Here is a 23,931-nt window from a genome sequence, read left to right as displayed (position 1 = left end):
AATAACCATTCTAATAGAGAGAGCAGTTCACAGCGATGGTTCTATTTAGGGTTGGTGTGGGTGAATAGGAAGGATGGGCAGAGGGTTTGGAGAAAGCCTGCTCGTGGGTGGAATGGAATAGGACAGGGTGGAGTGGCTTTGCTCTAGGCAGGGTCTCCAACAGTGCCAGGCAAGGGTCTGGGGCCACCCAGCTAGGCTTCCAAGCAGGCAACCTACCCTTAGGGACTCTCAGATTTGACTCTTTTCTTTTCTTTTCTTTTCTTTTCTTTTCTTTTCTTTTCTTTTCTTTTCTTTTCTTTTTTTTTTTTTTTTTCTCAATTCCAGACACGGTTTCTCTGTGTAGCTTTGGAGCCTGTCCTAGAACTGGCTCTGTAGATCAGCGGCCTCGAATTCAGAGATCCACCTGCCTCTGCCTCCCAAGTGCTGGGATTAAAGGCGTACGCCACCGCCACCCAACTGATTTCTCTTTCCTGGATGAAGTCCCTGCTCTGATTTCTGCCACTCTATTTTGTCTGTGTTATCTTAAGAGAGTCCCTGCTTCTATGAGCCTCCCTTCCACACACAGAAGAGATGCCCGAGCTCCCTCTGCCTGCCTCTCTTCTCTGGTCAACCCTCCATTCTGCCTGTGTGGGGAGATAGGCACCCAGCAGCTCTCAGTTCTCCCGGAGGATTTTCTCCTTACCGAAGTTCTCCAAGGGTGCCATTTTTAAAAATTGCCTAAGTGTCAGTGAGACCCCCCTATGCCCACGGTGTTTCTGGCTGTTTGAGGGTGAGGGCCGTACCTACTGGCTGTCTACCTCCAGGATCAGCTACCTGCTGTGCCCCACATGGGTATGGTAGGCTTGGCTTATTTACTTCCTAAGCCCTACCGACCTACTGCTGTGTTATACAATAGACTTTCACCACGATCTCAGGAGAAAGGGGGTTTCCCATGGCTCAGAAAAGAGCCAGACATGAAGTTCAGTGACATCCCTTCTCTTCTTGCTTGGTTATTTGCTTGGAGAACTTCTGTGGTTCTCTCTCTCAACCCTAGTTTACTACCGTTTCCCAGTGATCAGTTTTCCTGCACTTTCTCTCAGAGCTGACAACTCCTTACTTCTGTCACTTGACTGAGGAGCTGTGATGAAAGTCTGCTCTAGACTAACCTTGAGCCTTTAAATCCAAAAGGGCATTAGAGAGTTCCTCTAGGCAGAATTCAGTATCCTGGAGATCCAGAAGAACACAATGCTGTGGGATGGTTACTGCCGTCATTAAGGCTAATGTAAGTTCTAAAGTCAGGCTGCCTCTCCTAATGACCAAGCCAGGAGTGGATCTCTTTTCTGTCGAGTGACTGAGCGGAGCAGAAATGATCTGGGTCCGCAGACATTCACTGAGCTCTGCAGGGATGTGCATTGACCATCGAGTAGAGAGGTCACACTATGTCATATACAACTAGGCATTCAGTCGCAGCCTGTGCAATGTGGTCAAGAGAGATCACGGGGCTCTGGGAGGACATATGTGGAATCTCATCCAGCAAGTCCAAGGCACATTAGCAGTCAGGGAGGTATGTCATGGGGTTTAAGGTGTGGTCGGGGTTTAATGGACGGATGTTACAATGGTATACCCTGGCCACAGGCCTCAGCCTGGCTCTTCTTCCAACAGCCATGCTGCTGTCTGTCACTTACCAATAATAGTTTTATAGCTTGGGTGGTGGCACACTCCTTTAATCCCAGCACTCAGGAGGCAGAGACAGGCAGATCTCTGTGAGTTCGAAGCCAGCCTGGTTTACAGAGTGAATTCCAGGACAGGCTCCAAAGCTACAAAGAAACCTTGTCTCAAAAAAATAAAATAATAATTTTGCACAGTTGTTAATTTGCTAAAGATTATACAACTAGCAAAGAGGCAAGATTGATATTTTTTTTTCCATGACACGGTCTTGTGTATCCCTGGCTGACTACAGACTTATTATGTAGCCAAGAATGACCATGAATTCCTGGTCTTTTTGTCTCTACTTTCCAAGTTCTGGGATTATGGGTGTAAACTGCTCTGTGTGGTCTGTGAAGTGCTGAGGATCAAACCCAGGACTTCATGAATGCTAGGCAAACACTCTACCATTGGAACTACAACTTCAGCTCTGAGATGAATGAGTTTTAGTGGAAATGCTGTATAGAAGCAGAGGGAGCTAAGTGAAGTAGCACATACTTTTAATCCCAGAACTTGGGAGGGCAGAAGCAGATGGATCTCCGTGAGTTCAAAACTAGCCTGGTCTGCATAGTGAGTTCCAGGACAACCAGGCTACATATTGAGAGGTCTCAAAAAGAAAAGAAAAAAAAAAAAAACCCAACAATAACAACAAAAAACTGAAGGAAGGCAGGATGGACACAAGCAAGCAAGCAGAGGGTGGGCAACCGGCCACCCAATCTGTTCTGACCTTTGGTCGAGCCTTGCCCTTGGGTCTAGGGCAGTCTGCTCCAGAGCAGTCTGCCTGGTTTCCCTCTCCCTTCTAAACCAAATCTGCGTGATTAGGAAGGCAGAGGAAAACCCGGAAAACAGAAAACTATAGAGCTCAGGGTGTGTGTGTGTGTGTGTGTGCGCGCGCGCGCGCGCGTCCTGCTTTTTCTGCTAGAAAGTTTAGAATCCTGAGTTTGGGAGAGTTGCCCTGCCCTGAGCCCTGGTGGATGCTCAGACCCAGGCAGCTGGTTCTCCGTGTACCACTCCACAGGCCTCCACACAGGAAAATCTCATCAGCCCACTTGTTGCCATGCCCAGCTCATTTCCAGGAAGTTTCCCCTTTGTTTGGCCCATCCATCTGGCTACTCTTTAAAAATGGAAATTAGATTGCCTCACCCTACCCCTGGGAAGAGCCTAGTCCCCATTTCGGTCAAGCATAAAAAAAAATGGTCACAGTCTTTGATAATGGCCTTTAATGTTTTGAAAATAAATGAGGAAAACAAAATCTTTTTTGAATGTACCTTTCACCCTCTACCTCCCTGGGTCTGAGCCACTCCCGAGGCAGGCGGTGTGCCCTCTCTGTGGAGGACACACCCCTGGAAATTTCCCGGCAGGCCTAGGAACCCTTGTCGCTGCATGGGGTCAGTTCCACTGCTTTCGTCTTTCGGCTCTTTGCAGCCAGGTTCAGGTCAGGCTAGCAGTGAAAAGAGTCATCTGTCCCAGACTGCCACAGCCCTAGAGTTGTGTCCATGCTGGAAAGAGCCAGGGAGGTGGCTGTTGATCCGTGGCAGAGCCATTAGGAGGGATGGGGGTCATTTGTTTGGCTTGTACAATGAAAACCTTTTAAACTGATGGTCAGTATTCAAATTTATTTTTGTTTTATGTGCATTGCTGTTTTGCCTGCATGTATGTCTGTGTGAGGGTGTCAGATCCCCTGGAACTGGAGTTACAGTTTTGAGCTGTTGTGTGGGTGCTGGGAATTGAACCCGGGTCCTCTGCAAGAGCAGCCAGTGCTCTTAACCATTGAGCTCTCTTCTCCAGCCCCAATGGTCAGTATTTTAAAGTCTAGATTTCTCGCTCACACATACACAAACAGACTTCTGGTTAGTCTAAAAAGGTAAACTCTCTGTTGGGAGGCCGAGGCAGAATAGCAAGCTCCAGGCCAGCTTAGGCTATTCAGTGAGACGCTGTCTCAAAAAACGAACCGAAATAAAATATCTGCCCTGCTGTAGGCATTCTCTAGCTGCAGCTGCCAGCTGTGTCAACCCCCTGCTCCATGCTACCAGAGGAACCCGATAGAAGGGGTGGCACAAAGGGGCATGCTCCTTGAAAGAGGCAGTATGGCCACAGGGTCACGTAAGAGCTTTGCGGTCCGACCTCAGCTAGACAAGCACGAAGCCATAGAACCCTGTCTTTAAGGATTCTAGGGGTCACTGGATAATGGCTGCCACTTGGAGTCTGACTGAAATTCCATAAACTGAAGCAAGGGGCTCCATAGGGCTCAGAGAATGAGGCCTTTCTGAGCTCAGCTCAGAGGGCCTGTGAAGACAGGCAGCTCCTCAAAGAGAGTTTTGGAGGGGGTTCAGTTGGAAGGCCCTTACTGGAAGGCTGCCTGTGAGCACCAGAACCCTGTGGTCTGGACACGCTGCTAGGAATTAGTGGGAGCAGAGATTGTATGGGAGAAGGGGTGCTGAGCAACAGAGGGAAAGTCTAGAAGGCTCTGTCTCTTCCGAAAGTAAAGATTCCCATGCACGATTTTCCAGGACGGTCTGGTCTTTGTGCTCCAGGACAGCTTAGGAGTAGCTGTGCTGAAGAATTGGAGGACCGTGCTGGAGAAGGGAGCCCAAACTGGGAGCACACTGTAGCCACTGAGTGGGCAGGCCACATGCAGCAGAGGTCAGGGACCTTGGTTTTGAATTTGAGGTAAACGGATGGAGGAGGAAAGCGGAAGAGTCAGTTTAGAGTGGAAAGGTGGTAAAGGGGCCTGAGTGGACGGGGAGAGGTGCTAATTCAACCTGTGGGTCGTGACCCCTTTGGGGGTCAAATGAACCCCTTTCACAAGGGTCGCTTAAGGCCATCAGAAAACACAGGCGCTTGCATCCCGATTCATAACAGTAGCAAAATTACAGTTACGAAGTAGCAACAAAAATAACTTTACGGTTGGGGGTCAGCACAACACGTGGAACCATGTTAAGGAGTCATGGCTTTAGGAAGGTTGAGGGCCGCTGGGCTAGCTGTATCTAGCCTGTGCAGGGCTGAGTTGCACCGAGCTGTGGAGTAGCAGTGAAGAGGTGGAAGGACCCATGAGAAAATCCAGCCGAGGGAGAGCAGCAGGTGAGCAGGATTGGAAAGCACACGGGGGAGGACTTCAGTGTGGGGAACCCTCCCCGTGGAGTGACCACTAGGGTGACCTTCCCAGTCGCGCTGGGATTCCCATGGTAGGCTGAAGAAGTTCTGTCTCTTCGTGGCAGGTGACACTGCCCCAGCACTAGAAAAATATTACTTGGTACTCCCTACCCCCAGGGACCGAGAACAAGGATTTGCAAAGCAAACCACACCTACCTCTCCTCTCAGCTGGAGCCACGCCCTCACAGAACTCCTAAGGTTCCTCACCTGTGGACTAAGGTCTTCCCTTTCCTCCTGCCCTTGATGAGGTACTGGGGACCCAGGAGAAGCAGAGCTGGGGCTCCAGAGGCCAAGTGAGACCCATAGCCTAAAGGTTGCATGAATTCTGAGACACTGAGACCCCTGTCAACCCCTCAGCTCTAGGAAGTGAGACAAACTTGTAGTCTTACATCTTGCCAGGACTTGGAGGCAAAACCTCAGCGGCTCTCTTTACTAACGTGGACCTTTGGGCAAATGCGTTGGCATCTCTGACTCTGTTTCCCCTTTGGTAAAAGTGGAGTAGCAGGTCTCCCTTGGTTTCTGCCACCGGACCTCTCCTGGGTTACCTCCCCTCCCCTCGTTCTGGACTCTTAATCTTGCCCTAACCCTGCCCCTCTCCTCCAAGCATCTACTACTTTGAGTTTGTGTTGGGCGATCTGTCCAGCCTCATGCAGACTCTGCTGGGATTTGCCTACTGTGTAATCTCCCTGTGACCATCACTGTGATTGGAGGCCCTGGGTCACTGGGCAGCCATGCAGCAAGCCTAACTGCATGACCATGTTGGCCTGGATGTAGAGAGGATCTGTGGGCCTCCAGCATGTGCAGGCTCGCCACACCCTCACCTGCCTAGCCCTGCAGCCCTGGCGCTGGTTCCCTTATCAGTGGATGTTTCTTGAGCAGCCACTGTATGCTGTTACACCAATGCTGGGTGTAAAGGTGCAAAGATGAAGATCCCTGGTTTCTCTCCTACCCTTACTCTCCCACCTCATCCCTTCCACTTTCTACACGCAGCCATATCTCACAGCTTATGGTCCTCGCTGTGCCCTTGGTTTCATACTCCTGAGCGCCACAGCTTTGCAGCTTCTGTTGTTCGCCTGGGACGTGCTTGTCTTCATTGTATACCGGGATTAATAACTGTGTGGTTTAAAAGACTCTGTTCTGGCATTGCCTTTACCAGGAAGGCTTCCCTAGACCCCCCTGCCTGACTAAAATGCCCCTATTCCCAGACTCTTACTGTTATGTTGTGGAATATTTAAGATGTGTTACGTTCATTTATGCTGTGGAATTTTTGTTTAATGATGCAAAGATGTGTTGCATTCTTTTATGTTGCTTTTGTTTAACACTCTGAAGTTGTATTACTTCAGATTGTATTAGATTGGTCTAATAAAGGGCTGAAGGACCAATAGCAAGGCAGGAGAAAGGATAGGTGGGGCTGGCATGCAGATAGAATAAATGGGAAGAGAGAAGAGAGGAGCAAGAAGTAGAAGAGGAGGAGGAAGTGAGGGACCAGCCACACAGCCAGACACCAAATAAGAAGGGAAAAAAAAAGATATATAGAAATAGAGAAAGGTAAAAGCCCAGAGGCAAAAGGTGGATGGGATAATTTAAATTAAGAAAAGCTGGCTAGAAATAAACCATGCTAAGGCTTGACATTCATAAGTAAGAATAAATTTCCATGTGATTATTTGGGAGCTGGGTGGTGGGCCCTCAAAAAACAAAGAGGAAAAAAGGGAAAAAAAACCCACACAACAACATCTTACATTATAGCATCAGTGCACACACAGACTGTGAACTGATGTGAATCCTAAGAGGTTGTCTGTACTGGTTCCTCACCCAGTCCACTCTTCTCTGGACTCAGGTATAATTTGGCCATTTATTATGTCCTATGGCTTGTCTGTAGTTGGAAGTTTCTGTCCCGCCTAGTCCCACAGCCATTCATTCCCAAAGAAACACACAGAGGCTTATATTAATTATAAACTGTTTGGCCTATTGCTCATGCTTATTATTAACTATCTCTTACAACTTAACCCATAATTCTTGTCTATGGTTAGCCATGTGGCTTGGTACCTTTTTCTCAGTAAGGCATCCTCATCTTGCTTCTCAGTAAGGCATCCTCATCTTGTGCTGTCTTTATGTGCTCTGAAGTGAGAGCAACTATTTCCAGAACTCTTGGAGACATGCTAGAGAAGGCATGGCCCCTGTTAGTCTGTGAGTGAGCACTTGGGAGCTTGCTGTCCTAGGGAACTGCTGTACAGAACCCTTGGAGACATGCGAGAGAAGGCATGGTCCCTGTCAGTCCGTGAGTGAGCACTTGGGGGCTTGCTGTCCTAGGGAACTGCTGTATAGATCATGGCAGGCTAAGATGGATGCTCTCTTCCAACACAGTCTGCAGTGAAACCAGTCCAAAAGACTCCCATGAGAACCTTCCAGCAGTGGTAGTGAGTTCTATTGAGCTATCTATCCTCTGTTGACCTGCTAGTTTGCAGACCATCCCTGGGCCCCGGAAGGGCCTGGAAGGAGTAAAGGTTCTTCCTGCAGGAGGAGAGACTGGAATTGGTTTCTGAAGGATGCTGATGATGGTGATGACCTGGTGCTTACGGGGGAGTTCCTCTGTGTCAGACGCTGGGTCAACAAGCGAACAAATGCAGTGCCTCCAGCATCGTGAGGCCAAGCGCTGCTGCTGTTGCCACTTTCCCAGAGGGTGACTGCTCAAGGTTACAGACTTCTAATCCTATAGCGTGCCAGTTCCTTGGTCTGGAGTTCCAGGTAAGGGGCCAGCCTCAGGCCCAGCTGGAAGCAGCAACTCTGAATATAGATGGATATGAGAGTGATACAAAATGGGGCTTCAGAGCTGTCTAGATTATCCCACTCCTTCTCTGCTTCACAAGGTATCTGCCAAGATCAGATCTGTGCAGCAGGCTTTATCCCGGTCTGGGGTGGGGAAGTTGTGTGTGTGTGCATGTGTGCATGCTCATGCATGTGTATCCATAGGTCCTTGCATTTACCCTGCTCTGGCCTGCCTTTGGCCAGTAATTTGACCTGATGGTGTCTGACCCTGATACCACCTCCCTACCCACAGCTGTGCTCTCACCAGCACACCTGCCTCTACTCTCTCTGCCCTGGCCTGGCTTTACACATACATGTCCATCCTCCTGCCAGTCACCGGAGGACACCCAGAGTGGTGGCTGGAGGTGGCTCTGTGGTCACAGTACTCCTTTCTGCTGGGAGACCTTGGGGGAGTGATTTTAACTTCTCTGCTTCTTAGTTGTTTTTGATTTTAGATTACATTTGCCCATTAATTGGTGTAACTCTTGTGTATGTTTGTGTGCACACGCCATCGAGTGTGTGCAGAGATCAGAGGACAGCTTGTGACAGTCAGCTCTCTCTCTCTCTCTCTCTCTCTCTCTCTCTCTCTCTCTCTCTCTCTCTTTATCATGTAGGTCTTAGGGGCTGAACTCAGGTCTTCAGTCTAGGCAGTGCATGCGTTTCCCCACTGAGCCATTTCACTGCCCTGTGTTTCTGGAGCTATAAAACTGGGTTCATCAAATCAGTACTTGGGAACTGAATGAGTTATTTGAATGGCAGAATTTCCTGACAGTTTTGACACATTGTTTGTGTTAAGTGTTGGCTGTGAACACCCTCATGGCTGTCATGACTGTAGCCAGAAGTTTCTGCACACCTCTCAGAGACTCAGCGCTAGACGGTAGATGGGTGCCCATCCCCTGTCCGGAAGGTTCTTTATACTGGTGAGTCGGACCCAAGAAACCTAAGCTCCAGGGTGAACAAGGGCACTAGGGCTCTCCCCTTGCTTGCTTCTAGTGTGGTCTTTCTGGTTCTCTCGATGGTGGAAGAGACTGGTAGAGAAGAGGAGATAACATAAGACAATGACAGAATCGTCCAAAGATGATCAAGTAAGGGCCCTCCCCCAAGAAAAGAAAAACCACTTCATGAGGTGCTTGGAGGAGAACAAGAACAGTAGTGAGCTAGCTCTGGGATGCCATGTACGCTGTCTATGTATGTCAATCACCTTGTTTCTGCCTATCAGCAGCACTAGGTAGAAAAGGACTCTAAGAGGAAGGGAGGAGCCCACCATCAGTCAGTGACATCTGTCGTGGCTCAGGGAAGGAGCAACACTCAGCCACACATTGGTCATATGGCCTTGGGCTTAAAGTCCTCTGTGGTGAGCGCTTACATACGTAGCTGGCTGGTAGGTCAAAGGTAAGAATGGAGGTCGCTGGGTGCAGAGGTGGCTGCTTAGAGGTGGGGAGCGGTCCAGAGACAGTGCTGGCTGAGTTGGCACAGACGTCATACCGAGAAGAAGGGGAAAGGCTTAGGGAGGGATGCCAAGTGCCCCAGACTCCTGGTGGGTCCTGTATCACTTATAGGTCAGCAGCTGGGGGAAGCATCCCATTTCTGGGAATTGTGCAGAAGGGAAGGGCAGCTCCTGGAATGCAGAGCCATTTCCTCTACATGGGTTGGGCCGCTACCCCCAATGTGTCCTCATCCCCCCAGTGCTGGGCACACCCAGACATCTCAGAGATGAGGTTAGCTTCCCAGGACGCATTCAGCTCCACGTGAATGCACTCTCGCACTCTCAGAAAAGCGCCCTTAATGATGAGCACACCCTCCTCTCCCAGCCTGACCGCTGGGCTCAGGAGGAGTCTTTAGAGTAATTACTATCAAAATAGAGAGGCGAAAGAACGGGGAGGACCAGATCTTCACTGAAGCTGGCAGCAGCCTTGGGGTGCTTGTACCCTTGCCCTGGCCTCTTAACAATCTGTAACCTCATGTCAGGGAAGCTGCCACAGGACGGACAATGCTCAGAGAAGAGAACCACAGTAGCAGATGAGGTTGTGAGATGCTGCAAATGAATTCAAGGTCAGGGGCCATAAGGCATGGCAGTTTTAAGCACTACCTTTGGCATCTGTTCACTCCACAGCAAAGATCCACTAAGGAATGGCAGCTGTTACCACTCTGGGCACCACTGGTTTCAACCAGGACTATATGACATTGCTTTGAGAGTCGTGCTAGGTGAGGTCGGTGGGTGGCCAGGGACCTCTCCTTGGACCCCTTGACAGTGTCTGCTGCCAGCACCGTTTCTTTCACATGACCAGCTCTCATAGTGGTTTGGGCTGGGGGGAAAAAAAAACCCTCTCTGGACTCTGTAGGATCTGGGAAGAGGGAAGCAGACTGACGTCCCAAGCGTCCTCCATCACCCCTGTGTGGAGTGAGAGTCCCTCAAGTCAGGTCCATGCACGGGCAAGGAATTGAACTAAGACACTGGAACCTAGTATGTTGGAAGAAAAATCAGGGTCAGTTAATTCCCCTGTCATTGCTCAGGCATCTTCCATGTTACTTCCACTGGGCTCTTGTTCTTTATTTTTAAACTGGGGAAATGGAGGGTCTAAAAGATTATTAAGAAGGCTCATTATGGGACTTCATCACCTGCCTGGCTGAAGAATCAAGACTTCTACTGACCCCCTTGGCTGCCATACTGACAGCCACTGAGCTTAGTGTCGTCTTGTCCCTGGATTTTCTCAGATTTATGCACCACATTTGATTTATTTGTTTTAATTTTATGTGTGTGTGTTTTGCCTGTACTGTTGTCTGTGTACCACACATGTAGCAAGTGTTCCTGGGGAAAACAAAAGAGGGTATCAGATCTCCTGGAACGAGACAGAGTTACAGAGAGTTGTAAGCCGCCATGTAGATATGGGGGATTGAACCCGGGTCTTCTGCTGAGCCGCCATCTCTGCAGCCCCCTGTACCCATCATATTTTGAAACTTACTGAATGACAAGGTTATGCTAGGCTTAGCACCCAAATACCTGCTTCTTCTTGCAGAAGAAGGGGCATTGTGTCCCTTCTTGGCACAAGAGCAGGCAGAGAGGGTAGAAGGGCTAAGTGGGGGCAGGACAGAAAAACCCCTGCAGCCCTGGGAGGTGATGGGGAGGTATGGCTGTCACCCTCATTCATGGTGCTTGTAATCTGCTTGGGGAGGTGGTTCTGGAATTCAGGAAATAATTTCATGTTATGGAAAAAGAGGGGTAGAGAGGGAAAAAAAACAACCAAAGAAAAAGCTTACTTCTCAGCTTAAAGATGCCTGATGTTATAAAATCTTTTTTTTAAAAAAAAAAAAAAAAAAAGCAGCATTGCCGTTTAGGAGGAAGTTTCCAGAGCAAGTAATGGGTTAGACTGCTGGTGTAGCCTGTGGGCTGGGTGGGGTTCTGGGGGGGGGGGAGAGCAGTGGTTACCATGGAAACCAGCTCAGCTGCCTTCCCTGCCAAATGGCTGCTGTTCCAAAAGTTGGTTCCTATGTGGAGGGAGCTGGAACCTCAGAGCCTTTCCCTGGCTGTGACAGAGATGAGGTGGCAGGCAGGCCTCAAATGAGGGAAGAGGCCATGGCTGGGAGTCACATGACTGAGATGGGTATGCTTTTGCTTCTGGGAACACAGTAAAACGGCGAGAGAGGAAATATCTGGGTGCCTTTTCTGAGCTTATCATATTTAATGCCGTTTTATTTCATGCTTAGAGAAGATCCCGAGGCTACCCAAGGTTATACAACTGGTCAGTGGACAGAAACACAACAGAAAATGAATGGCAAAATGTGACAAGAGACCATGCCTGTCTTCAGCTGCCTTCCTACCTTCAAGGGGCCACCTGTTATCCCCCAAAGTGAAGAACAAACATTCAACAATAACTTTTACTAGAAGAAGGATATAAATATAAGCAGTTTGCTCCATGGCTATGTGGCAACAGTGATTGTGCCCTGTGGTGACTTTTAGCTTAGCCTTTGAGTGGCATTTAAGAATCTTTCCTTGTGCCATACCAGACCATCTTACTTCCTAGTGTGGCATATGCCCTGTCATCTTCATGACAGACATTTGATCCATTTCCCCCTGGGTGAAAAACATGGCCCTCGGGAGAAGACAGCAGTCAAAACCACTTCTGTATTGGGGGCTCTCTGGATCCAGTTTGTTCTGGTTCACACTTACTCCAAAAGAGTCCTGTCTGTGGGGTTCGTCTCACCCCTTGGACACAGTCCCAATGCCTGGCTGAGAGGTTTCCATGAGTCCTGTGTGTACTTAGACCAGCTCCGTGGTTGGCGGGTTGTATAACGTTTTTGGGAATGCCAGTGCTTAAACCCTGGTGCATTCAGCCTGTTCCATGCTAGGCTTTGCGAGGACAGAGGGCAACAGAGGCATACCATGCCCTGGGGTGCATGACAAATGTTTAGAAGATCCCAAGTGTGATGGTGGCCTCTGCATGTGGACCATGGGGCTCAAAGCACAAGGTGGGGGCTCTGTCTCCCCTGAGAAGTGATTCCTGGGCCTGAACTGGCCCCCTCTGCACACCACCATTCTGTGAACGGTGGACATTCCATGACGGTAGGGCACACCGGGAGAGCAAAGGCTAGCTGTGGGGAGTAGAGTAAGGCTCTGCATAGGTGGCTAGGGCGATTACTGCGGGCTACTGATGAGAGGTTGTCATTAAATGCTCAGTGTAGGAGTTTGAACTTGACTCATCAGCTGCGGACAGGATGAAGAGGGTTTTTAGCCTGACAGTGTGAGCCTCTTCCACTGAGTCCTAGGAAGAAGCGAAGTCCAAGAGAAAGGGAACCCTGGCCTGCTGCTGTTCCCTGTGGCCCTGGAGCTCTTCAACGCCTGAGGTGGGTCAGAGCTCTATAAAAAGAAGGGAGACCTCCACTGACCACTTCCTGCCAGCTGCCTCAGCAAGGGGAAGCTGTTTATAGCAAGTCGGCAGGTGATTCTGCTGTGGGTGGTCTGAACTCTGACTCAAAGGGCAAGTTTGGGTCATTTTGCTAGTGTGTGTCTTACCTTGTGGTCTTTTGAAGAACACAAGCAACAGAAATGATTTATTTCCTCGCCCTTTCCCATCTGCCTGCTGCTGCTGGCTTCCAGGGGAGAGTGGAAAAGTTTCTTTACCAGCAAGCACCTGAGCTCTCGCCCAGCATCATTGGCCGCTGGGGAGAGAGAGGACAGAGGCACCAGGCTCCGCTAACCCGAGAAGCAGAGAAGAGGGTGTCTGTCTGTCCTTCCTGCCTGCTCCCGTTCCTGCAGTCCTGTGGTCTTGTGGTCCACTCTCCTGTGGCCCCTGTATGTGGTGGCTTAGGCGACTGAAGCTGTAGCTCATCTGCGTTGTTGGTTCTGGTGCTGGAGCCACATCCAGCTCCACCCCCAAAGAGCTTAAATGAAAGCAGACAATATTTTCAGGGAGCCTGCATGTTTTATTTTGTGAGGGAGATCTTAACACTCTCAAATTGTTACACTATACAAGTCTATTACCGCCATCCCTGGGCGGGCGGGGGGCATACAGGGTTTCAAGACCCTGACAGATACCCAGATTTGTAGATTCTCAAGTCCCTCACATAAAATGCCATAGCACCTCCCCATACACTTTAAATCACCTTTGCATTATACACGCCCAATACGGTAAATATATTGCATAAGTAGTGATATCATACTGCTTAAGGAATAATGGTAAGAAAAAAATATCAGGAGAAAAAAATTAGAGTCAGGGTCTCATGTACCTTAAGCTAGCCTCCAGTTTACTACGTAGCTAAAGATGACCTTGAACTTCTGATCTTCCTGCTCCCACCTCTCCAGTGCTGGAATTACCAGCCTGCTCACAGCCTCCAGCTTCTGGGGGCCAGAAGGTTAGTGCAGCTAAGTTAATGCTTCTGGGGGCCAGAGTGCTTTAGTGCAGCTAAGCAGGTACTCCACCAACCAAGCTTCAGAGCCAGCCCCAAATGATGTTTTCACATGCAAAAATGTTTTATTAATATAGCATACATAAATAATAAAAGAATGATGAGATTTAATATCTGTATTGTGGGAGAAGGCTGGAAGAAGAGTACAGCAGATTATATTCCCAGTGCAGGTCTCAAGGCTGAGCAGGGAGGTCAGGGGCAGCAGCTTCGCAAGGCCTCGTCTCGCTGACGTCAGCATCAGCCAGGCTGGCCGAGCAGTCTAGAGGACTGGAGGGGATGCGCCTTTCCCTTCCAGACAGGTGTGGTCAGAAGCCAGAGAGGAGCTTTGTTCCCTGCTGATCTGTTTCACGGTGGAGGATGGTTGGTTTTGGTTGAGGGGCTGTCAGTTTTCCCAGGCTGTTCTCAAGTTACCATCGACAGAGCCTGCCAGCTTCAGGTGAGGCTGGTGAAACACTCTTTTGCTAACTAATTGTGTTAAAACCTGTGATCTTTCCACCTAAGGCCTTCAGCCCATCCTTAGGAGCTACACAGGCACCTGATTCTCCATTGTCCTTACCAACAAAGATCTGGGTGACTGGTTTAGATTGCCAAGACTCCTCCCCCCCAAAATTTTTCAATTATTATTTTTATTTCTTTATTGATTTTTTTTGAGCTCTACATTTTTTTCTGCTCCCCTCTCCTTTAACCCTCCCCCAAGGTTTCTATGCTTCTAATTTACTCAGGAGATCATGTCTTTTTCTACTTCCCGTGTAGATTAGATCTATGTAAGTCCCTCTTAGGGTCCTCATTATTGTCTAAGTTCTCTGGGATTGTGATTTGTGGGCTGGTTTTCTTTGCTTATGTTTAAAAACCACTTATGAGTGAGTACATGTGATGTCTTTCTGTGTCTGGGTTACCTCACTCAAAATGATGTTTTCTAGCTCCATCCATTTTCCTGTAAAATTCAAGCTGTTGTTATTCTTTTCTGCTGTGTAGTACTCTATTGTGTAAATGTACCACATTTTCCTTATCCATTCTTCGGTCGAGGGACATTTAGGTTATTTCCAGGTTTTAGCTATGACAAACAAAGCTGCTATGAACATAGTTGAGCACATGTCCTTGTGGCACGATTGAGCATTCTTTGGATATATACCCAAAAGTGGTATTGCTGGGTGTTGAGGAAGGTTGTTTCCTAATTTTCTGAGAAATCACCACACTGACATCCAAAGGGCCTGTACCAGCCTGCATTCCCTCTAGCAATGCAGAAGTGTTCCCTTTACCCCACAACCTCTCCAGCATAAGTTGTCATCAGTATTTTTGATCTTGGCCATTCTTACAGGTGTAAGATGGAATCTCAGAGTTGTTTCGATTTGCATTTTCTGATGACTAAGGATGTTGAACATTTCCTTAAGTGTCTTTCAGCCATTTTAGATTCCTCTGTTGAGAGTTTTCTGTTTAGGTCTGTACTCCATTTTTTTTTATTGGATTATTTGTTTTTTTGATGACCAATTTCTTGAGTTCTTTTTATATTTTGGAAATCATACCTCTGTCTGATTTGGTGTTGGGGAATATTTTTTCCCATTCTGTAGGCTGTCATTTTGTCTTGTTGACCATGTCCTTTGCTTTACAGAAGCTTTTCAGTTTCAGGAGGTCCCATTTATTAATTGTTTCTCTCAGAGTCTGTGCTGCTTGGGTTATATTTAGGAAGTGGTCTCCTATGCCATGCATTCAAGTGTACTTCCCACTTTCTCTTCTATGAGGTTCAGTGTGGCTGGCTTTATGTTGAGGTCTTTGATCCCTTTGGACTTGAGTTTTGTGTATGGCGTTAGATATGGGTCTGTTTTCATTTTTCTACATGTTGATATCCAGTTATGCCAGCACCATTCGTTAAGTAGTCTTAAGTTTTTTTCCATTTGATTTTTTTGCTTCTTTGTCAAATATCAGGTGTTTGAAGATGTGTGGATTGATATCTGGGTCTTCGATTTGGTTCCATTGGTCCCCCTGTCTGTTCTTATGCCAATACCAGGCTGTTTTCAGTACTGTAGCTCTGTAGTAGAGTTTGAAGTTAGGGATTGTGATGCCTCCAGAAGTTTTTTTATTGTACAGAATTGTTTGGGCTATGCTGGGTTTTTTGCTTTTCTATATGAAGTTGAGTACCGTTCTTTCAAGATCTGTGAAAAATTTTGCTGGGATTTTGATGGGCATTGCATTTGAATCTGTAGATTGCTTTTGATAAGATTGCCAAATTTTCAATAATTTACAACTCATAGTTGATTTGAATCTGTCAATATAGAATTCATGGCTAAGAATGTTGACTGTATTAATGAGCAGGTGTGTGTGTGTGTGTGTGTGTGTGTGTGTGTGTGTATGTGAGAGAGAAAGAGAGAGAGAGAGAGACAGAGAGAGACACACAGAGAGAAAGATGGAAAACAGACTCAGGAAATCGAAGAGCCCTGCAGTCTGATTTTGGAATAGCCACCTTACAAACCTTGCTGTTTTGGGTTCCACCTCTGGGCCAGGACAGTCATGTATGCATGCCTCCCTGTAATAGTGGCCCTATACCTTTGCTGTTCAGAGGTCTGGTGTTTTTCCATATATAGTACAAATCTTTTTCTAGGTTTGTTAAGCATCCTGTTTTGGTTTTGTTTCTATGTATGTATGTATGCATGCATGCATATGCAAGAAGGTTTTGCTATGTATCCCACATTTGCTTGAACTTGTGATCCTACTGCCTTTGCCTCCCCAGTTTGGGGATTAAAGGTGTGTACCACTGCACCCAGTCAGTTAACTGGTTGCTACGTGTATCTGTTCCCCCCTTCCACCTCCCCCAACATTTGGATTATTCACACCTCCATCTCCCCATTCCTAACGTTTTTGTGACGCTCCCCGATTAGACTTTTTCCTTGCAATAAAGTCTCACCTGACAGAATGTTTTAACTCTTTAGAGGGCGTGCCCCTTTTTAATTTTGATCCATTTCTGAAAGCCTGTTCTCAGCCCAGCTTTGACAGATTTATATTCTTCCTGCCTGCAGAAAAGCTTGTACTTCCCCCACACTTTGGGGGAGTCCGAAATGTCAACATCAGGTTTCAGTGACTGGGGAGGCTCCAGCAACAGCGCTGGCCTTCAGCCACATGCAAATCAACATGGCCACACAGCCCACATTTTTGTTAACACCCTTTGTGTCGCAGCCTAGCGTTGAAGATCTTGTAGAGTCGAAAATAATTATAAATACCTCTCAAACTGGCTGCTAGTCTGGTATAGAGGAAAACTATGCTTTGGGGTGGGGGTGGGGGGGACACAGTGGTAGCCGCAGGAACCCCAAGCCCTTGTCCTCTGGGTTATGCTATTTCCTGCCCTCTTTACCAGCTACCCCTTGAGCCTCTCTCTTCCCCAGCGCAGCACTGGGGTGTTTTCATCTGTACAGAGATAGCAGCAAGCGTCTGCTCCCCCAGGATTGGTTTTTATGCTGCTTGGGAGTGGCCTACGAGCCCTGCCAGGATCTTCAGTGGGTTGCTTTTGTCCCTGTTAGCATTCCTAATTGTTCTTTTCAGAATATTTTTATGCAATGCATCTTGATCATGTTCACCATTCACCGCCTCTCCTATTTCCTCCCACATTTACCCTCCCTACCCTCACCTCCCTACCACCCAACTTTGAGCGTCTCCTCCTTTTCTTCTGTCTAGTCCAGTTTGTGTTACCCAGCTACTTTCGGGCATGGAGTCTGCCCCAGTGTGTGGCTAACTAATCAGAAAGCTGACTCTCCTCCTTGTAGCCAGTGGCCAGTGGCAACTCGCTAGTGGTGGAATTTGGTCCGCACTGGGCTTTGGCCTGGCCTGGGCTTGTGCCCATCTTGTGCAGAGTTCATGTGTGCAACTGTTGTGTCTGGAAAATCTATTCCTTGGAGCCAGCTACCACCTCTGGCCCTTACAAAGTGTCCTTCCCTCACCGGTGTGTGACATTGACTGCCAGCCCACAGCTGGCTGCTGACGGATAGCACTCCATTGGGTTCCTTCCTGGCTTTCTGAGTGCACCTTCCATGACCCCCATTTGCCTCTCTTTCTGGGCACTCTGTGACAGCATTTCCCAAGGTCACTCAGCTCTCTGTAACCTCCTCACGATCAGTCTTAGCCTGGGAAGGTCCTATCATTCTTCAGAACCCTGGGCCCCCATTTCCAGCTCTATCGCCTGCCTTAGTGGGGAGCTTCTCAGCCCCCACAGGTCTTTGCTGGGGAAGGCCGGCTTGTGCTTTCTAGAGGCTTCCCTGCCTCTGCCCCCTTGGTGATACCCTGAAACATCCCAGCATCGCAGAGATCCTGGTGGGGGAGAGAACCGCTCCTGCTGAGAACCACTACAATACCTGCTCCTTCCTTCTTTGTCCCAGCTTAAAGGGATGGACAGATTCCCTTTAATGCTGGCATGACTTCAGCATGATAAAGTACAAGAAGATGGAAGGACAGGATGGCAGATTTGGGTTGGAAAGGGCCTCCCAGAGCACAGGCATGCTGAATTTGCACAGCCTCTCTGTCCTCCTGGCTCAACAGCCTGAGGTCTTTCTCAGCAGGGCATTCAGACTGATAATATTGGAATTGTTGTAGTTGATAGGCGGTGGCGTGAAAGGTGTGTGTCTTCTATCCCTGCTCCGCTCAGAGCACCTCCCCCCTTCATTGGAACGGTGATTATCTTTGAGTAGTGGGACCACACATGGCATGTTCACATTGTTTTGCCTTGTTTCACTTTCTAATTGACCTTTGGGAGATTTTGTTCCCATGAATATTTTCTCAAATTCAGGAAAGAAAGCCCATGATTATTTTTTCCCTAGTTCAAAAGAAAGAGATCCCTCCCTCATCCTGTGTGTCTTTCTTCCCTAGGTGTGGCTACCAGAAGCATGGCTACCAGCGCTGTACCCAGTGACAACCTCCCCACGTATAAACTAGTAGTAGTGGGAGATGGAGGTGTGGGCAAGAGCGCCCTCACCATCCAGTTTTTCCAGAAGATCTTTGTGCCTGACTACGACCCCACCATTGAAGACTCGTACCTGAAGCATACGGAGATTGACAATCAGTGGGCCATTTTGGATGGTGAGACCTGATGTCAGCCTTGCATGGGGTGGGTTACCATGGGGAGAATCAGGGAAATGTGATAGGCTTAAGTGGGGCAACATGGTTTCCTGCTTGCTGATATTATGGGATGGTTGCTGTAAGGCAGTACGTAGCATCCAGGGGGAATTCTAGATAGAGATCTGGTCCTGGTAGAGTGCTCAAAGACCTTAGTGGTAACGAAAGCGGACCATGAAAGAAGAGGCTGGGGAGAATCCTGCCAGCTCAGAAACGCCTGTATGGGAGTTGCTTCTTTAAGCAGAAGCTCTGATGAGCAGATACAGAAGTTTCAAACTAATAAAAAAGAAGCTTTCTCTTTTTAGATTTATTAAGGAAAACTGAGAAAGGTCTCCCAAGAATAGGAGGCTCTCACAATACATGAAAACTGATTTCTTACTAACCAGAGTGTACCTAGGAAGTGCCCCTTTGTTGGGAGAGCTTGCATCTGGCATTGTATTTCTGCTCTGTTCAAAATTAGGGTTTCTCAAAGTGTGGTGGTCAAGGAGCTTCCTAGAGATGTGAATCCAGACCCCTTCTCATTCTGAAACTCCAAGGGTGGAGGGCAATGACTTGGTTTTAGCACACCCTGTAGGGATTGTTGAAGCTGGAGACCCCCGTGCTAGATTCCTGCTGGCCATGATTCTCTATTGCCCAAGTCTCTTCCTGAGCCAGGCTCATTAATCACAGGGTGCTGGTCTAGGAGGAGAGCTTGGAAAGCTGCTGACTTACAAGTTTCTTTCAGATAAATGCAAATATTTTTCTCAGTCTGTGTCTTGTTTTCCATCCTCCCAACAGTTCCTTTCAAAGACTAGACGTTTCTGTTTTGATGACGTCTAGTTTATTCGTTCTTTCACAGAGTGTACTTTTGGTATTTTGTCTAAGAAATCTTTGCCTAACCCAAGGTCACAGCTGTATTTCTCATGGTTTCTCCTGGAAGCTGAAGTGTTTGGGTTTTTCATTTACGTTTTGTTCCATTCTGTACACTTTGCATGTGGCACGGGGGTGGGACAGATCTTCCAGGGTTCCTTGTTAAAGATATTCTTCCTTCCAGCTCCCAGTTGACTTTGTCCCAATAGTGAGAACCAGTTTCCTGTGTAATCTGTCTTTGGTCTGGATGTCTGACTTTAGACAAATCGCCACTGCCTTAACAGTTATAGCTCTATGATAACTTAGCAATTGAAGCCATGTGAATGAATATATGAATTATAGACTCAGTGTTAATTTCTGATTTTGTTTGGGATAGTGTTGAATTTGTTACAACCTGAAGGAATTTTTGTAGTGTTTGGTACTGACCCGTAACACATGCTAGGCAACTGACAGCCCTGAACCATGTCCTCAGTTCTGAGAACAGATGTCTTAGCTGACAATGCTGAGCCTTTTAACCTGTGAACACTGTCCCTCTCCATTTATTTAGGTCTTCCTTGATCTCTCGATTGTTTTGTGCTTCTGAAGACATAGGTCTCTTATGTACATTTTGTTAGGTTTATACTTATACTTATACATCTGCATTGATGCTATGATAAATGTTTTAAGTTTCAGCTTCAATTGTTTGCTGCTAGAATATATCAGTATAGACTACTTCTAATTTTTTGGGTTTGTTTTGTTGGATCTCTCTTTGTAGACCAGGCTAGCTTCAAACACAATGTGCCTGCCTCTGCCTCCCAAGTGCTGGGATTTAAAGGCATGCACCACCACCGCCTGGCTATGATTTCTAATTTTTAAAATTAGTTTCACATTAACTATGAAGTAATGGGTTTCATTGTGGCACTTTACACATATATGTCATTATATTTTACTCAAATCCATTTTCCCCTCACTGCCTTCCCTGTGCCTCCTGATCCTCCAATATAATTGATTTTTATGTATCATGGTGGTGAAGGCAGTTTTATCTTTTCCTTTTCAATCAATGTTTTTTTTAATTTCTTTTTCTTGCCTTATTTCAGTGACTAAAGCCTCCAGTATTGTGCTGAGTGGCAGAATAAGAACAGAATCTGTGCCTTGTTCCTAAGGGGAATGTTCAGTCTCTTGGCATCAGTCTGATGTTAACTGGAGATTTATTTGGTGGAGATGCCCTTTGTCAGGTCAAGGAGGCTCCCTTCCCTGGTTTGCAGCCGGTTTCAATCAGGAGCGGCTGTCGGGTGTTGTCAAATGCCTTCTCTGGCTGAGATAATCCCATGGCTTTTCTTTGTTAGTTTGCTAATGTGGTAAATTATGTTGAGGTTTTCCCTCAATTTTTAAAAACATTTTAATTACTTTTATTTAGTATGGGTCTTGGGGGAGATTGGGGCGTGTGCTGCAGCCTGTATGTGGAGGTCAGAGCACAACTTGGGGGGACCCATTCTCTCCTTCCGCCATGTGGGTCCTGGAAGTTGAGCTCTGTCGTCAGGCTTGGTAGCAGGTACACAGAGCCTTTGCTGGCTCTTTCCCTAATGTGTAACTAGTTTTTCATCCCTGAAATAAACAGCACGTGGTTCTGATGAATTGCCCTTTCATATGCCATTGGCTTCAGTTGGACAGAATTTGATACAGAAATGTTTTACTTGTATTCTCGAGGGATATTAGACCATTTTTTTAAAAAATTATAATTTATTTATCTAACTTTAGTATGAAAGTAATGCTGGCCTTCTAGAACAAGTCAGAAATTAACCCTTCTTTTTCAATTCTCTAGGAAAGTTTCAGTAAGCCTCTTTTAATTTCTTTTGTATACATTCAGTGGAATTCACCAACAAGACCATCTGGACTGCAAGCTTTATGGAGTAGCTTCTAAACTGTCAGCTAAATACCCTCAACAGACATAGGGTCATTAAGTCATCGCTAGTCTTCAGTGAACTCGGGTAGTGGGTGACTTTTAAAAAATTGTTTTGTTTATCAGAATTGACAAATTTATTGCCATAAGGGTGCTTGTAATATTCTTTTATAATCTTTACAACTTGTAAATTCTACAGTGATGTCATCTTTCATTCCTGATATTAGTAATTTGTACCTTTTTCTTTCTCCTTTTCTTGATCAGGCAGGGTTGGGTTTCATAAGTATTGATTTTCTCAAAGAGCCAGCACTTACACCCATTGATTATTCTCGTTTAGTTCCATTGATTTTTCACTCATTACTATTCTTTCTCCTTTACTTACTTTAGATGTAAGTTTCTCTTGTTCTCATGTCCTTGGAAAGGGGTGTCTTGCTGTTCTGCCCAGGCTAGTCGCATTCTCCTGGGCTCAGTGATCCTTCCACCTTTGCCTCCCAAGTACCTGAGCTTCAGTGACACAACACTATGCTCCACTTTGTTAGAACTGCCTGAAATGTAAGCAGATGCTGATGCTTCAAGTCATTTTTTCTTTCTTGGATATTCATTTAGTGCTATAAAATTCTCTGAATTACTCCTTTAGCTGTGCCCCACAAATTGTAACATCATATGTTTCTTTCCTTCCTTCCTTCCTTCCTTCCTTCCTTCCTTCCTTCCTTCCTTCCTTCCTTCCCTCCCTCCCTCCCTCCCTCCCTCCCTCCCTCCCTCCCTCCAAGACAAGGTCTCCCTTTTTAACTTTCTTTGGAACTCACTCTGTAAACCAAACTGGCTTTCAACTCACAGAGATCTGCCTACGTCTGCCTCCCAAGCACTGGGTGGGCTAAAGACATGAGCCACTATATACCTGGCTTATGTTTTAATTTCTAATCCTATCAAATTCTAGTTTCCCTTTAGATTTCTTCTCTGACCGTAGGTTCTTTAGAAGTATGTGACTTAGTTTTTAAGAATTTGGTACTTTCCCGAAGATCTCTCTGCTCTGGGTCTCTAATTCTAGTGTGTCAGGGAACATACAACAAATTATTCCAAGTCTTTTTTTGCAGCTTGTCTCAGTGCCCAGAAGATGGGCTGTGTGCATAGATGTTCTCAGAGTTTGTCTCACAGATCACAATGACTGATAATGCCCAAGTCTTCTGTATCTTCACTGGCTTTTCTGAGTACTTGTTCTGTCATTTATTAAAAGCGGGGTGTTGCATGTCAGGGTGTAATAGTAAATTTCCTTATTTTCGGCTGGGGTTTTGCCTGGTGCATTTTTTTTTAAACACTCTATTGTTAAATACGCAGATGACAAGTGGTCCTTCATGGGTATTTAGGACTGATATAACCTCTTGACAACTGGCCCTCCAGTCATATTAAAATGGCTTCGTCATTCCGAAGTTTCACCTCTCTTGGAACTGTCAGGACTTTGTTGGGCACCTTTATTTTGCCTATTAGCATCCCCACCCTCCCCTAAAGCGATTGATGTATGTTATAGTATGAGAAGTGCATCATACATAAAACACATCAGTCTTTGGGGGCTTGTGTGCAGCCTGAGGTTTTGAGCATTTCATTGGGTGCAGGTAGACAAACTACTTGGGAGTTTGCATGTGGTCCTCTCCCCTCCTAGGGTGCAGGTAGACACGTGAATCCCTACTCTGGAATTTGCATGTGGTCCTCTCCCCTCCTAGCATGTTCTTTCTGCAGAGATAACTCATGAAAATTTTGTCTTTTGTTTTAAGGCAGGTCGCATGTATGGCTGGCTTTGAACCCGCTGTGCAGCTGAGGTTGGACTTGAGTTTCTGATCCTCCTGCCTCTGCCTCCTGAGTTCTGGGATTATAGGTATATATGCCAGGCCTTCAGGCACGGTAGGCAAACACTTTACCAGCTGAGCTACATTTATAGCCTATTAAATAACACTCTGTTGGCGAGATCTTCCATGAACAAGACATCTACATTAGTATTCACACACCCGTTATTTCTGTCAGCAAATATTTTTAATAAATAAATGAATTATCAATTACTGAACAGTTTATTCGCAGTTACAGATTTGATTGGGTTTGCTACATTATTTTCTTTGTTTTCTTATCTTAGCAAAGCTTATACTCATAACTATTACAATAAATTTACATGTATGCACTTCCCTTATTACATTTTATTTAGTACATGTGTGTATGCACATGAGCTTGTGTGCTTTCCTTAGCTATGACACAAATGTGGAGGTCAGAGGAGAACTTGTAGGAGTTGCTTCTCTCCTTCCACTGTGTGGGTCCTAGAAACGGTGCAGGTCAATGCAGGTCATCAGGCTTGGAGGACGAGCCCTCACCCACTGAGCCATCTCATGGACTCCTTTTTATTGTTGTTGTACAGTTGCTTTTTTTTTCTGTTTTTCTTTTCCTTCCTTTCATACGAGGTCTCGCTGTATAGCTTTGGCTAGCCTAGAACTTGCTATGTAAATCAAGTTGACCTTGAACTCACAGAGATCTGCTGGTATAACGTGAGGACCTGCTTGTTGGGGCTTCTGTCCTCCCACCAG

General features: G+C 46.7%; 1 protein-coding gene across 3 annotated transcripts in view; it reads left to right on the top strand.

The window, feature by feature from the left end:
* Mras (muscle RAS oncogene homolog) overlaps nucleotides 1–23,931 on the top strand; it is a 56,211-nt gene that overhangs the window by 8,572 nt on the left and 23,708 nt on the right. For all 3 annotated transcript variants that reach the window (XM_050139393.1, XM_050139391.1, XM_050139394.1), the window contains exon 2: nucleotides 18,394–18,603. In XM_050139393.1, coding sequence (XP_049995350.1) covers nucleotides 18,411–18,603 — 193 coding nt within the window. In that variant the 5' untranslated portion in view covers nucleotides 18,394–18,410. The remainder of the gene's footprint in view (nucleotides 1–18,393; nucleotides 18,604–23,931) is intronic.

Source organism: Alexandromys fortis, unplaced genomic scaffold (assembly GCF_014885135.2).
Source record: "Alexandromys fortis isolate MF-2015 unplaced genomic scaffold, M_Fortis_MF-2015_v1.1 scaffold_36, whole genome shotgun sequence".
Taxonomy (NCBI): Eukaryota; Metazoa; Chordata; class Mammalia; order Rodentia; family Cricetidae; genus Alexandromys; species Alexandromys fortis.
This window is presented reverse-complemented; position numbering and strand designations above follow the sequence as displayed.